General features: G+C 50.3%; 4 protein-coding genes across 7 annotated transcripts in view; all 4 read left to right on the forward strand.

Moving 5' to 3' along the window:
- Positions 1–11502, forward strand: part of LOC126987263 (bromodomain-containing protein 7-like) — a 111076-nt gene that overhangs the window by 88746 nt on the left and 10828 nt on the right. The gene's annotated exons all lie outside the window — the stretch shown is intronic.
- The window catches only part of LOC126987284 (uncharacterized), a 116640-nt gene that overhangs the window by 74014 nt on the left and 31124 nt on the right, over positions 1–11502 (forward strand). For 2 of the 4 annotated variants that reach the window (XM_050844163.1, XM_050844158.1), the window contains exon 2: positions 3114–3202. The gene's annotated coding sequence lies outside the window, so the exon portion shown is untranslated. Of the gene's footprint in view, positions 1–3113; positions 3203–5162; positions 5431–11502 lie in introns of those variants that run through there. The other 2 variants (XM_050844143.1, XM_050844141.1) reach the window with 2 other exon arrangements.
- Positions 1–11502, forward strand: part of LOC126986789 (baculoviral IAP repeat-containing protein 6-like) — a 99516-nt gene that overhangs the window by 8385 nt on the left and 79629 nt on the right. The window contains exons 3-9 of the mRNA XM_050843163.1: positions 117–251; positions 1770–2035; positions 3609–3737; positions 5908–6127; positions 8105–8480; positions 8630–9675; positions 10601–10754. Coding sequence (XP_050699120.1) covers positions 117–251; positions 1770–2035; positions 3609–3737; positions 5908–6127; positions 8105–8480; positions 8630–9675; positions 10601–10754 — 2326 coding nt within the window. The remainder of the gene's footprint in view (positions 1–116; positions 252–1769; positions 2036–3608; positions 3738–5907; positions 6128–8104; positions 8481–8629; positions 9676–10600; positions 10755–11502) is intronic.
- On the forward strand, positions 3779–5118 carry LOC126987373 (uncharacterized). The gene is made up of 2 exons (XM_050844361.1): positions 3779–4328; positions 4525–5118. The coding sequence occupies exons 1-2, from the start codon at positions 3928–3930 to the stop codon at positions 5048–5050; spliced, it is 927 nt and encodes a 308-aa protein (XP_050700318.1). The 5' UTR covers positions 3779–3927; the 3' UTR covers positions 5051–5118.

Below are 11502 nucleotides of genomic sequence, written 5' to 3' on the forward strand. Positions count from 1 at the left end.
TCCCGTCTCCTGGGGTCTGTTCCTTCTCCTATGATTCCTTCCTCTCCTGTCTCTCTCCGGCATATGACCACAGATGTTGCGCCGACTAAACCAAACTTTCCATTTTCCTCCTCCAGGGCATTCAGCTGCAACAGACGTTAGCATTCGGGGAGATGAGCAACCTTGAACACGCGGCCGAGGTGCGGGAGGTTCTGGCGCAGGGTATCGCTGCGCACCAGGCACAGTCCCGTATCAACCCCAAGCTGGCCAAGGTGAGGAACGCTGTGTTGCCATGTAGCTGCAAGTTTGAAAAGCGTTTAACCTGGTTGCTGTGGGGATCATGTTTCTTAAATTTGTGGCTTTACCGTGTAGCAGCGACGGGCCAAATTTGTGGCTTTACCGTGTAGCAGCGACGGGCCAGATTTGTGGCTTTACCGTGTAGCAGCGATGGGCCAAATTTGTGGCTTTACCGTGTAGCAGCGACAGGCCAAATTTGTGGCTTTACCGTGTAGCAGCGACGGGCCAGATTTGTGGCTTTACCGTGTAGCAGCGACGGGCCAAATTTGTGGCTTTACCGTGTAGCAGTGACGGGCCAAATTTGTGCCATGATATCAACCCCCCAAAATAGATGATGCATAATCTGATCACAAATGCTTTGATATATATATTATGAAATGGTTTGTGTGAGGGGTGATTTTTTCTCATTTTTCTTGCTTGGAGGGACCATTAACCCTTTCATTGCTAAACGCTCATAGCAAGCATTAGGCGTATTTGCTGGTGGTGCTAAACGCTCGCTGTGACCTCCAGCCGCACTCAAATCTCCCGCATATGAGTGTGTTCCAACAATTTCTAACAACACAGAATTGCCAATTGAGTGGGTTCTCCACTAAATTTGGTGGAAAATCATATCGGCCCACTCCTAACCTAACCTAACCCTACCTGCCCTAACCTAACCTAACCCTACCTGCCCTAACCTAACCTAACCTAACCTAACCCTACCTGCCCTAACCTAACCTAACCTAACCTAACCTAACCTAACCCTACCTGCCCTAACCTAACCTAACCTAACCTAACCGTACCTGCCCTAACCTTACCTGTCACATATTAACCCAGTATCAGCGGGGATCATGTTTCTTAATGGTCCCTCCAAGCGAGAAAAATGAGAAAAAATCACCCCTCACACAAACCATTTCATAATATATATCAAAGCATTTGTGATCAGATTATGTATCATCTATTTTGGGGGGTTTATATCATGGCACAAATTTGCCCCGTCGCTGCTACACGGTAAAGCCACAAATTTGGCCCGTCGCTGCTACACGGTAAAGCCACAAATTTGGCCCGTCGCTGCTACACGGTTAATGTTACTCCTAACCTAACCTAACCGTACCTAACTGTACCTAACCGTACCTAACCTAACTTACCTAACCTAACCTAACCTAACTTACCTAACCTAACCTAACCTAACCTAACATACCTAACCTAACCTAACCTAACTTACCTAACCTAACCTAACCTAACCTAACCTAACTTACCTAACCTAACCTAACCTAACCTAACATACCTAACCTAACCTAACCTAACTTACCTAACCTAACCTAACCTAACCTAACCTAACTTACCTAACCTAACCTGACTTACCTAACCTAACCTAACCTAACCTAACCCAACATACCTAACCTAACCGTACCTTACCTTAACCGTACCTAACCATACCTGCCCTTATCTTACCTTACCTGTCATATTAAATAGAGGATCAGCTGTACTTACCCTTGCCTCTATCCCCCCAGTGGAGTACCCTCAGACTGGAGCTGCCCCTGGGTGTTCTGCGCAGCGTGTGCCTTGGGCTTGTCATCGAGTTAAAACGACTCTCACGGTACATCCCGGCCCTCTCCATCGCCTCGGCCCTCATCCAGCGCCTGGCCCACCTTCTGCCGCCACCCACCCCAGACACGGGCCAGGGACCTGCTGGAACTGGCCCCCCTGATAGAGAGGCCATGTGTAGTGAGGCGGCCAGGCTCGCCACATTCATTAAGTGGCCACATATGAATTATAAGTAAGGCAAATCAGTAACACACTTGAACTCTTTCAGGAGTCGTTAAATATAAGAGGCTGAGTAAGGCAATCTGGCATCTTCATCCCTATAGTGTCCAAACCCCTTATGCAAGAGTTAACCAGCATCTTCACTCTTTCATCCCTATACTGTCCAAACCCCTTATGCAAGAGTTAACCAGCATCTTCACTCTTTCATCCCTATACTGTCCAAACCCCTTATGCAAGAGTTAACCAGCATCTTCACTCTTTCATCCCTATACTGTCCAAACCCCTTATGCAAGAGTTAACCAGCATCTTCACTCTTTCATCCCTATACTGTCCAAACCCCTCATGCAAGAGTTAACCAGCATCTTCACTCTTTCATCCCTATACTGTCCAAACCCCTTATGCAAGAGTTAACCAGCATCTTCACTCTTTCATCCCTATACTGTCCAAACCCCTTATGCTAGAGTTAACCAGCATCTTCACTCTTTCATCCCTATACTGTCCAAACCCCTTATGCAAGAGTTAACCAGCATCTTCACTCTTTCATCCCTATACTGTCCAAACCCCTTATGCAAGAGTTAACCAGCATCTTCACTCTTTCATCCCTATACTGTCCAAACCCCTTATGCTAGAGTTAACCAGCATCTTCACTCTTTCATCCCTCACGCTGGTAAACTCTGTAACAATCTTCCTTCATCTGTATTTCCTCCTGCCTACGACTTGAACTCTTTCAAGAGGAGGGTATCAGGACGCCTCTCCTCCCGAAATTGACCTCTCTTTCGGCCACCTCTTTGGATACTTTTTAGGAGCAGCAAGTAGTGGGCTTTTTTTTATATTATTGTTTCCGTTTTTTGTGCCCTTGAGCTGTCTCCTTTGTTGTAAAAAAAACAACACATGTATGCAGTCCTTGATAAGTCACTCGCTTCTAAAAGTCAACTCAAAGTTCGCATGTTTAATGGAAGACTAAATTAAACTCTCTGAAAATGTATTAGTAGTAGTAGTTGTATTAGTAGTGATGGTGGTATTGGTATTAGTGGTAGGCGGCTTCATGGTGCAGTGGTTAGCACACTCAGCTCACAACTGAGAGAGCCTAGGTTCGATTCCCGGGCGGAGTGGAAAAATTTGGGCGGCTTTTCCGATACCCTACGTAGCCCCTGTCCACCCAGCAGTGAATGGGTACCAGGTATTAATCGGGGGTTGTGTCCCGTCTCCTGGGGTCTGTTCCCTTCTCCTATAATTCCTTTCCCCTCCTGTGTCTCTCCGGCATATGACCACAGATGTTGCGCCGACTAAACCAAACTTTCCAACTGTTCCCTTCTCCTATAATTCCTTCCCCTTCTGTCTCTCCCCGGCATATGACCACAGATGTTGCGCCCACTAAACCAAACTTTCCAACTGTTCCCTTCTCCTATAATTCCTTCCCCTTCTGTCTCTCTCTGGCATATGACCACAGATGTTGTGCCCACTAAACCAAACTTTCCAACTGTTCCCTTCTCCTATAATTCCTTCCCCTTCTGTCTCTCCCCGGCATATGACCACAGATGTTGCACCCACTAAACAAAACTTTCCATCTTTTTATATTGCTACAGATGGGCGCTCCCTGAACAGATGGCCCAAGCCGGGTTCTTTCACCAACCCATTGCTGCCGATGATGACCGGGCAATGTGCTTCATCTGCAGTGTTTGCCTTGTCTACTGGGAACCGACTGATGAGCCTTGGTGAGTAGCTAGGAACAAAACATACATCTACATTCCCTTGGAGATTCAGTACCTTGTTGGGCTTGTATATGTTGAGGCATTGTGGTCAGCAGTGGGAGGCCTGAGGGGAGGGGTTTCCGCAGACCACAACCATGACTGAGCACACATATCCAGGGTTTTTTCTGAGTGTTTCAACAGCTGTATTTTCTTAATGCTTGCTCATCATGGCATACAAACTAATAGTGTAGTGTTTCCTATGTGGTATTGGTGTGCTGGATATCCCTTCACTGGTAGCCTGGTAACATACACTCCCAGGTCTTTCTCTGCCTCTGTGGTGGATAGTGGAGTGTTTCCCATGTGGTATTGGTGTGCTGGATATCCCTTCACTGGTAGCCTGGTAACATACACTCCCAGGTCTTTCTCTGCCTCTGTGGTGGATAGTGGAGTGTTTCCCATGTGGTATTGGTGTGCTGGATATCCCTTCACTGGTAGCCTGGTAACATACACTCCCAGGTCTTTCTCTGCCTCTGTGGTGGATAGTGGAGTGTTTCCCATGTGGTATTGGTGTGCTGGATATCCCTTCACTGGTAGCCTGGTAACATACACTCCCAGGTCTTTCTCTGCCTCTGTGGTGGATAGTGGAGTGTTTCCCATGTGGTATTGGTGTGCTGAATATCCTTCACTGGTAGCCTGGTAACATACACTCCCAGGTCTTTCTCTGCCTCTGTGGTGGATAGTGGAGTGTTTCCATGTGGTATTGGTGTGCTGGATATCCCTTCACTGGTAGCCTGGTAACATACACTCCCAGGTCTTTCTCTGCCTCTGTGGTGGATAGTGGAGTGTTTCCCATGTGGTATTGGTGTGCTGGATATCCCTTCACTGGTAGCCTGGTAACATACACTCCCAGGACTTTCTCTGCCTCTGTGGTGGATAGTGGAGTGTTTCCCATGTGGTATTGGTGTGCTGGATATCCCTTCACTGGTAGCCTGGTAACATACACTCCCAGGTCTTTCTCTGCCTCTGTGGTGGATAGTGGAGTGTTTCCCATGTGGTATTGGTGTGCTGGATATCCCTTCACTGGTAGCCTGGTAACATATACTCCCAGGTCTTTCTTTGCCTCTGTGGTGGATAGTGGAGTGTTTCCCATGTGGTATTGGTGTGCTGGATATCCCCTCCCAAGGTGCAGGACTTTACATTTTTCTTCATTGAATTGTAGCAGCCACTTTTTGTTCCATTCCTGTAGCTTGGTGAGGTCTTCTTGTAGGAAATCCACAGTCCAGGGGTTAAACTCATTCAAGAGGAGAGTATCAAAACATCTCTTCACCCAAAATTGACCTCTGTTTTGGCCGAGAGAGCCCGGGTTCAATTCCCGGGCGGAGTGGAAAAATTTGGGCTGCTTTTCCGATACTCAATGCCTCTGTCCACCCAGCAGTGAATGGGTACCAGGTATTAATCGGGGGTTGTGTCCTGTCTCCTGGGGTCTGTTCCCTTCTCCTATAATTCCTTCCCCTTCTGTCTCTCTCCGGCATATGACCACAGATGTTGCACCGACTAAACCAAACTTTCCAACTGTTCCCTTCTCCTATAATTCCTTCCCCTTCTGTCTCTCTCCGGCATATGACCACAGATGTTGCGCCGACTAAACCAAACTTTCCAACTGTTCCCTTCTCCTATAATTCCTTCCCCTTCTGTCTCTCTCCGCAATATTACCACAGATGTTGCCCCACTAAACAAAACTTTCCAACTGTTCCCTTCTCCTATAATTCCTTCCCTTCTGTCTCTCTCCGCATATGACCACGGATGTTGCCGACTAAACCAAACTTTCCAACTGTTCCCTTCTCCTATAATTCCTTCCCCTTCTGTCTATCCAGCATATGACCACAGATGTTGCGCCGACTAAACCAAACTTTCCAACTGTTCCCTTCTCCTATAATTCCTTCCCCTTCTGTCTCTCTCCGGCATATGACCACAGATGTTGCGCCGACTAAACCAAACTTTCCAACTGTTCCCTTCTCCTATAATTCCTTCCCCTTCTGTCTCTCCCCGGCATATGACCACAGATGTTGCGCCGACTAAACCAAACTTTCCAACTGTTCCCTTCTCCTATAATTCCTTCCCCATCTGTCTCTCTCCGGCATATGACCACAGATGTTGCGCCCACTAAACCAAACTTTCCAACTTCCCACTCCAGGTCTGAACACGAGAGACACTCCCCCAACTGTCCGTTCGTGAAGGGGGAGTACACCAACAACGTGCCGCTGTCCGTCACCTATGCAACCAGCCCCGCTCTCACCCACTCGGAGCGCGCCGAAGAGGTGTCTTTCCTCAGCAACACCAATAGCCACCAGTTCATCGCCTCGGCAACGCGGCACGGCAGCATTGTGGTCTGGAATGTGTCCAAGCAGCTCAAGGTAACACTCCATTGATGATAAAAAAAGCCTTAAACTCAGCCCTAAGCGACCAGAGTGTTAGCCGGTCAGCCACAAAGACAGTCAGCTACAGAGAGTCAGGGTCCAGATTCGTCAAGGTACTTACAAGACCTGTCGTTTGAAAGTTTGGTACATCTGTCCACTGTGAGCGCCCCCTGAGTTTAGCTGGCCACTCCATCACTTGTCATTGCCTTTGGGGCCTCGTATAGATGGAGATGTGGGTACCAGAAGCCACTCACAAGACCTGTCATTTAAAAGTCTCCTGGTACATCTGTTCACTGTGAGCGCCCCCTGAGTTTAGCGGCCATTCCACCCCTTCAGTCATTGCCTTTGGGGCCTCGTATAGATGAAGATGTGGGTACCAGAAGCCACTCACAAGACCTGTCATTTAAAAGTCTCCTGGTACATCTATCCACCATGAGCGCTCCCTGAGTTTAGCGGCCACTCCATCACTTCAGTCATTGCCTTTGGGGCCTCGTATATATCAAGATGTAGGTACCTGAAGCCACTTACAAGACCTGTCATTTAAAAGTCTCCTGGTAAATCTATCCACCATGAGCGCTCCCTGAGTTTAGCTGGCCACTCCATCACTTCAGTCATTGCCTTTGGAGCCTCGTATAGATCAAGATGGAGGTACCAGAAGCCACTTACAAGACCTGTCATTTAAAAGTCTCCTGGTAAATCTATCCACCATGAGCGCTCCCTGAGTTTAGCGGCCATTCCACCCCTTCAGTCATCGCCTTTGGGGCCTCGTATATATGAAGATGTGGGTACCAGAAGCCACTTACAAGACCTGTCATTTAAAAGTCTGGTACATCTGTCCACTGTGAGCGCTCCCTGAGTTTAGCGGCCACTCCATCACTTCAGTCATTGCCTTTGGGGCCTCGTATAGATCAAGATGGAGGTACCAGAAGCCACTTACAAGACCTGTCATTTAAAAGTCTCCTGGTACATCTGTCCACTGTGAGCGCTCCCTGAGTTTAGCGGCCATTCCATCACTTCAGTCATTGCCTTTGGGGCCTCGTATAGATGGAGATGTAGGTACCAGAAGTCACTCACAAGACCTGTCATTTAAAAGTCTGGTAAATCTATCCACCATGAGTGCTCCCTGAGTTTAGCGGCCATTCCATCACTTCAGTCATTGCCTTTGGGGCCTCGTATAGATCAAGATGGAGGTACCTGAAGCCACTCACAAGACCTGTCATTTAAAAGTCTCCTGGTAAATCTATCCACTGTGAGCGCTCCCTGAGTTTAGCTGGCCACTCATCACTTCAGTCATTGCCTTTGGGGCCTCGTATAGATGGAGATGTGGGTACCAGAAGCCACTCACAAGACCTGTCATTTAAAAGTCTCCTGGTAAATCTATCCACCATGAGCGCTCCCTGAGTTTAGCTGGCCATTCCATCACTTGTCATTGCCTTTGGGGCCTCGTATAGATGAAGATGTGGGTACCAGAAGCCACTTACAAGACCTGTCATTTAAAAGTCTCCTGGTAAATCTATCCACCATGAGCGCTCCCTGAGTTTAGCTGGCCACTCCATCACTTCAGTCATTGCCTTTGGAGCCTCGTATATATGAAGATGTGGGTACCAGAAGCCACTCACAAGACCTGTCATTTAAAAGTCTCCTGGTAAATCTATCCACTGTGAGCGCTCCCTGAGTTTTGCGGCCATTCCACCCCTTCAGTCATTGCCTTTGGAGCCTCGTATAGATCAAGAACATTCACAGAGATGGAGGTACCAGAAGACTTACCAGTGACAGGTCTCAGAAGTGGGTCATTGAATCCAACCCCAGACAAAAACATCAGTAAGAGAATCAACATCACAGACACTCAGCCACAAACAACCAACATTACTACTACTTCTACTATTACTACTACTACTTATAATAACGATGTGGCTGAAAATATAAAATGGACAGTATAGTTTGGGTTTACATGCTTTTTTTTTCATCTTGCAGAAGGAAGTTAGTTTCTCCATAGACCCTTCGGACTCCACCATATTGGACAAGCACTTCTCCGACACGGTAGGCTACACGGACATGCCCTTGCAGCCCCTCGCGCCCTGTGAAACCTGGGCATGGCCGTCAGCGGAGGAGCAGAGCGAGGCGGCGGCAGCAGGGAGCACCAACCCCGAACATCAGTCTCAGGCGTCTCACTCCGATGCGGAAATTCCCTCGTGTGGCCTCGCTGTTGAGATGGACTCGGTGGCCATGAATGCGCCGGCTGAGGCTGCTCCGTCTGGTCCCTCGGTGTCCCCGCCCCCGCCACCCCATCCGCCGCCTCCACCGCCATCCTCACAGGTGGTGGAGCTGCCTCTGGATGACATAGTTGCGGGTGAGTTGTGGATTGTGTGTGTGTGTGTGTGTTTACCTTGTAGTGCACTGGGCGTGTCCTATGCTTGTAGTCCTCTTTCCCTGGCTACCTTTGTCCAGTCCCTCCGTTGCTGTGGTGAGTGTTGTGCTGACTGCCTTGTTCTCCCTCAGATGAACTGTTTGCGCCGCCCCGGCCATCCCATGACGTGCGTGTGTCATCCCTGTGCATCCTGGCCGACCCCTCCGAGGTGGCCCAGCGCCTCAAGGGTGCCGCCATGAGCCAGGTGCCGGCCGCCCGGGCGTGCCTGGTGGTGGGCGTGGGTCTGCGGCGCTACGAGCTGTTTGGGACGTGTGTCGGGGAGCGCGCCGAGTCCTGCGACGTGCAGACCCTCAACGACGTGAACCAGGCGGGCCAGCGGCCGGCCCAGAGCCTGGACATCATGAAGCTGGACTCCTCCAGGCGGGAGTCCACGGCGGAGCAGGATGTGGATCCCGACCGGCCGCCCCCAGAGTACGGGCAAGCTCCGCCGGGTGACCCGAGCGGGGTGTCGGCCGGCGCGGCGTCCCTGGGCCAGCAGAACTTTGTGCCGTACCTGCTGGTGTACGACCTGAACGTGTCTGTCCCGCGGCCGGCGGCCAGCAACAGGGTGGTGGCCAAGGCCGCCGGCCACGGCCCCTACAAGAAGTCCACGGTCAAGGTCGGCTCCTTCAGCCAGACCAACATCATCTCCCACTCCAAGACCAAGCACCTCTGGTCCGACCCGCCGCTGCTGCTGCACAACGACATCGAGATGTTCTTCTCCCCGCCCAACATGTTCGTCAAGAACAAGGGCACCACCCAGGCCGGCCCCGCCTCCCTCGCCAAGAGCAAGGCCAAGGAGGGCCAGCCGGTGCCGGAGCCACCGCCCAAGATGGAGCTGAAGAAGGAGCCAAAGTGCATCCAGTGCCTGCCCCTGCCGCACCGCCTGGACTCCCTCAAGCTGAGGCTCTCGGTGCTGCAGCTGGTGCCCACCCCCTGCGGGGAGTACCTGGTGGTGGCCCTGGGCCGCAGCGACGGGCCGGAGGGGGTGGTGGCCGGCGGGGTGGCCGGTGCCGTCATGGTGTACCGCGTGTGTGGTGGCGGCGAGGTGGTGGCCCTCCAGGAGGAGCCGGTCTCCACCAAGCTGCTCACCTCCTGGGACCTGGTGCCCTTCAAGCTGCTGCTGCTGCCGCCGGAGGTGAGAACACACTCCTATGTCGCCTCACAAGGGAAAGACCAGTCACCGCTCCTCTCAGACACTCTTTTGCTTATCTCAAGGTTACCAGCCATAGAACTCCATATACCATGCTCTGGGGCCGACTCCACACACACACACACACACACACACACACACACACACAGCGAGAGAAACGACAGGACATGGAAAGAAGTTGAGGGCGACCACATATAGGCGAGATGTGAAAAACTTTAGCTTCCTAAACAGAAGCATTGAGCTGTGGAATGGACTGGAGGAGGAGGTGGTTTGTGCAAGAAACATTCATGATTTTAAGGAAAAGTTGGATAAGAGCGGATATGGAGACGGGACAGTGCGAGTGTAGCTCTTTCCCTGTATGTCACATCTAGGTAAACACACACACACACACACACACACACACACACACACACAGTTTTCCATACAGAAGCATAACAACATTGAACGGACTTGACGAGGAGATTGTGTGCGCAAAAACGTTTCATGAATTTAAACCCAAACTGGATGATAAGCGTTATGGAGACAGGACAGCACAAGCCTAGTACAGCTCTTGTCCTGTATTTCACAACTAGGTAAACACACACACACACACACACACACACACACACACACACACAAGTCCCAAATCAATAAATCCATGAAATAACATCTCCATTTAACGTGAATTCCCCTGCTGTCCGTTCCTTGTTGAATAGCGGGTCTCTGCTGAACTTGGAAAACACTCCGATATCACTTCTACCAATAGTGATTTTTTATTTTATTTTTACAACAAAGGAAACAGCTCAAGGAAACACACAGAAGGAAACAGTAATAAAAAAAACAAGCCTGCATGGTAGTAGTTTATAGCCTGGTGCAGCTGTGGTATGGACCGACCCTCACGTTCTAACACCCATGAATCTTTTCCCTTCAGTTTGGCGAGTGTGAGGGAGGGCTGTGCGGGGGCGTCGGGGCCTGCATCACCATGGACGGATCCCTGCGGCTCCTCTCCCTGTCCACCCTCGAGTTTTTCCACCATGTGCTACCTCCCTCAGGACGCCCCTTCAGTAACCTTGTCTACTGCAACAGTGAGTCTGCCGCAACGCTGTCAGGTCACCATAGTTAGCACATCGTAGTTTTCTGTTTGTGGTGGTGGTGGTTAGGTTAGGGAGGTGGTAGTGGTGGTTAGGTTAGGTTAGGGGGACTGCTGGTGGTGATTAGGTTAGGTTAGGTTAGGGAGAGGGGTACTGGTGGTTAGGTAAGGTTAGGTTAGGTTAGGGAGAGGGGTACTGGTGGTTAGGTAAGGTTAGGTTAGGTTAGGTTAGGGAGAGGGGTACTGGTGGTTAGGTAAGGTTAGGTTAGGTTAGGGAGAGGGGTACTGGTGGTTAGGTTAGGTTAGGTTAGGGAGAGGGGTACTGGTGGTTAGGTAAGGTTAGGTTAGGTTAGGGAGAGGGGTACTGGTGGTTAGGTAAGGTTAGGTTAGGTTAGGTTAGGGAGAGGGGTACTGGTGGTTAGGTAAGGTTAGGTTAGGTTAGGTTAGGGAGAGGGGTACTGGTGGTTAGGTTAGGTTAGGTTAGGTTAGGGAGAGGGGTACTGGTGGTTAGGTAAGGTTAGGGAGAGGGGTACTGGTGGCTAGGTAAGGTTAGGTTAGGTTAGGGAGAGGGGTACTGGTGGTTAGGTAAGGTTAGGTTAGGTTAGGTTAGGGAGAGGGGTACTGGTGGTTAGGTTAGGTTAGGTTAGGTTAGGTTAGGGAGAGGGGTACTGGTGGTTAGGTAAGGTTAGGTTAGGTTAGGTTAGGGAGAGGGGTACTGGTGGTTAGGTAAGGTTAGGTTAGGT

Source organism: Eriocheir sinensis, chromosome 6 (assembly GCF_024679095.1).
Source record: "Eriocheir sinensis breed Jianghai 21 chromosome 6, ASM2467909v1, whole genome shotgun sequence".
NCBI lineage: Eukaryota > Metazoa > Arthropoda > Malacostraca > Decapoda > Varunidae > Eriocheir > Eriocheir sinensis.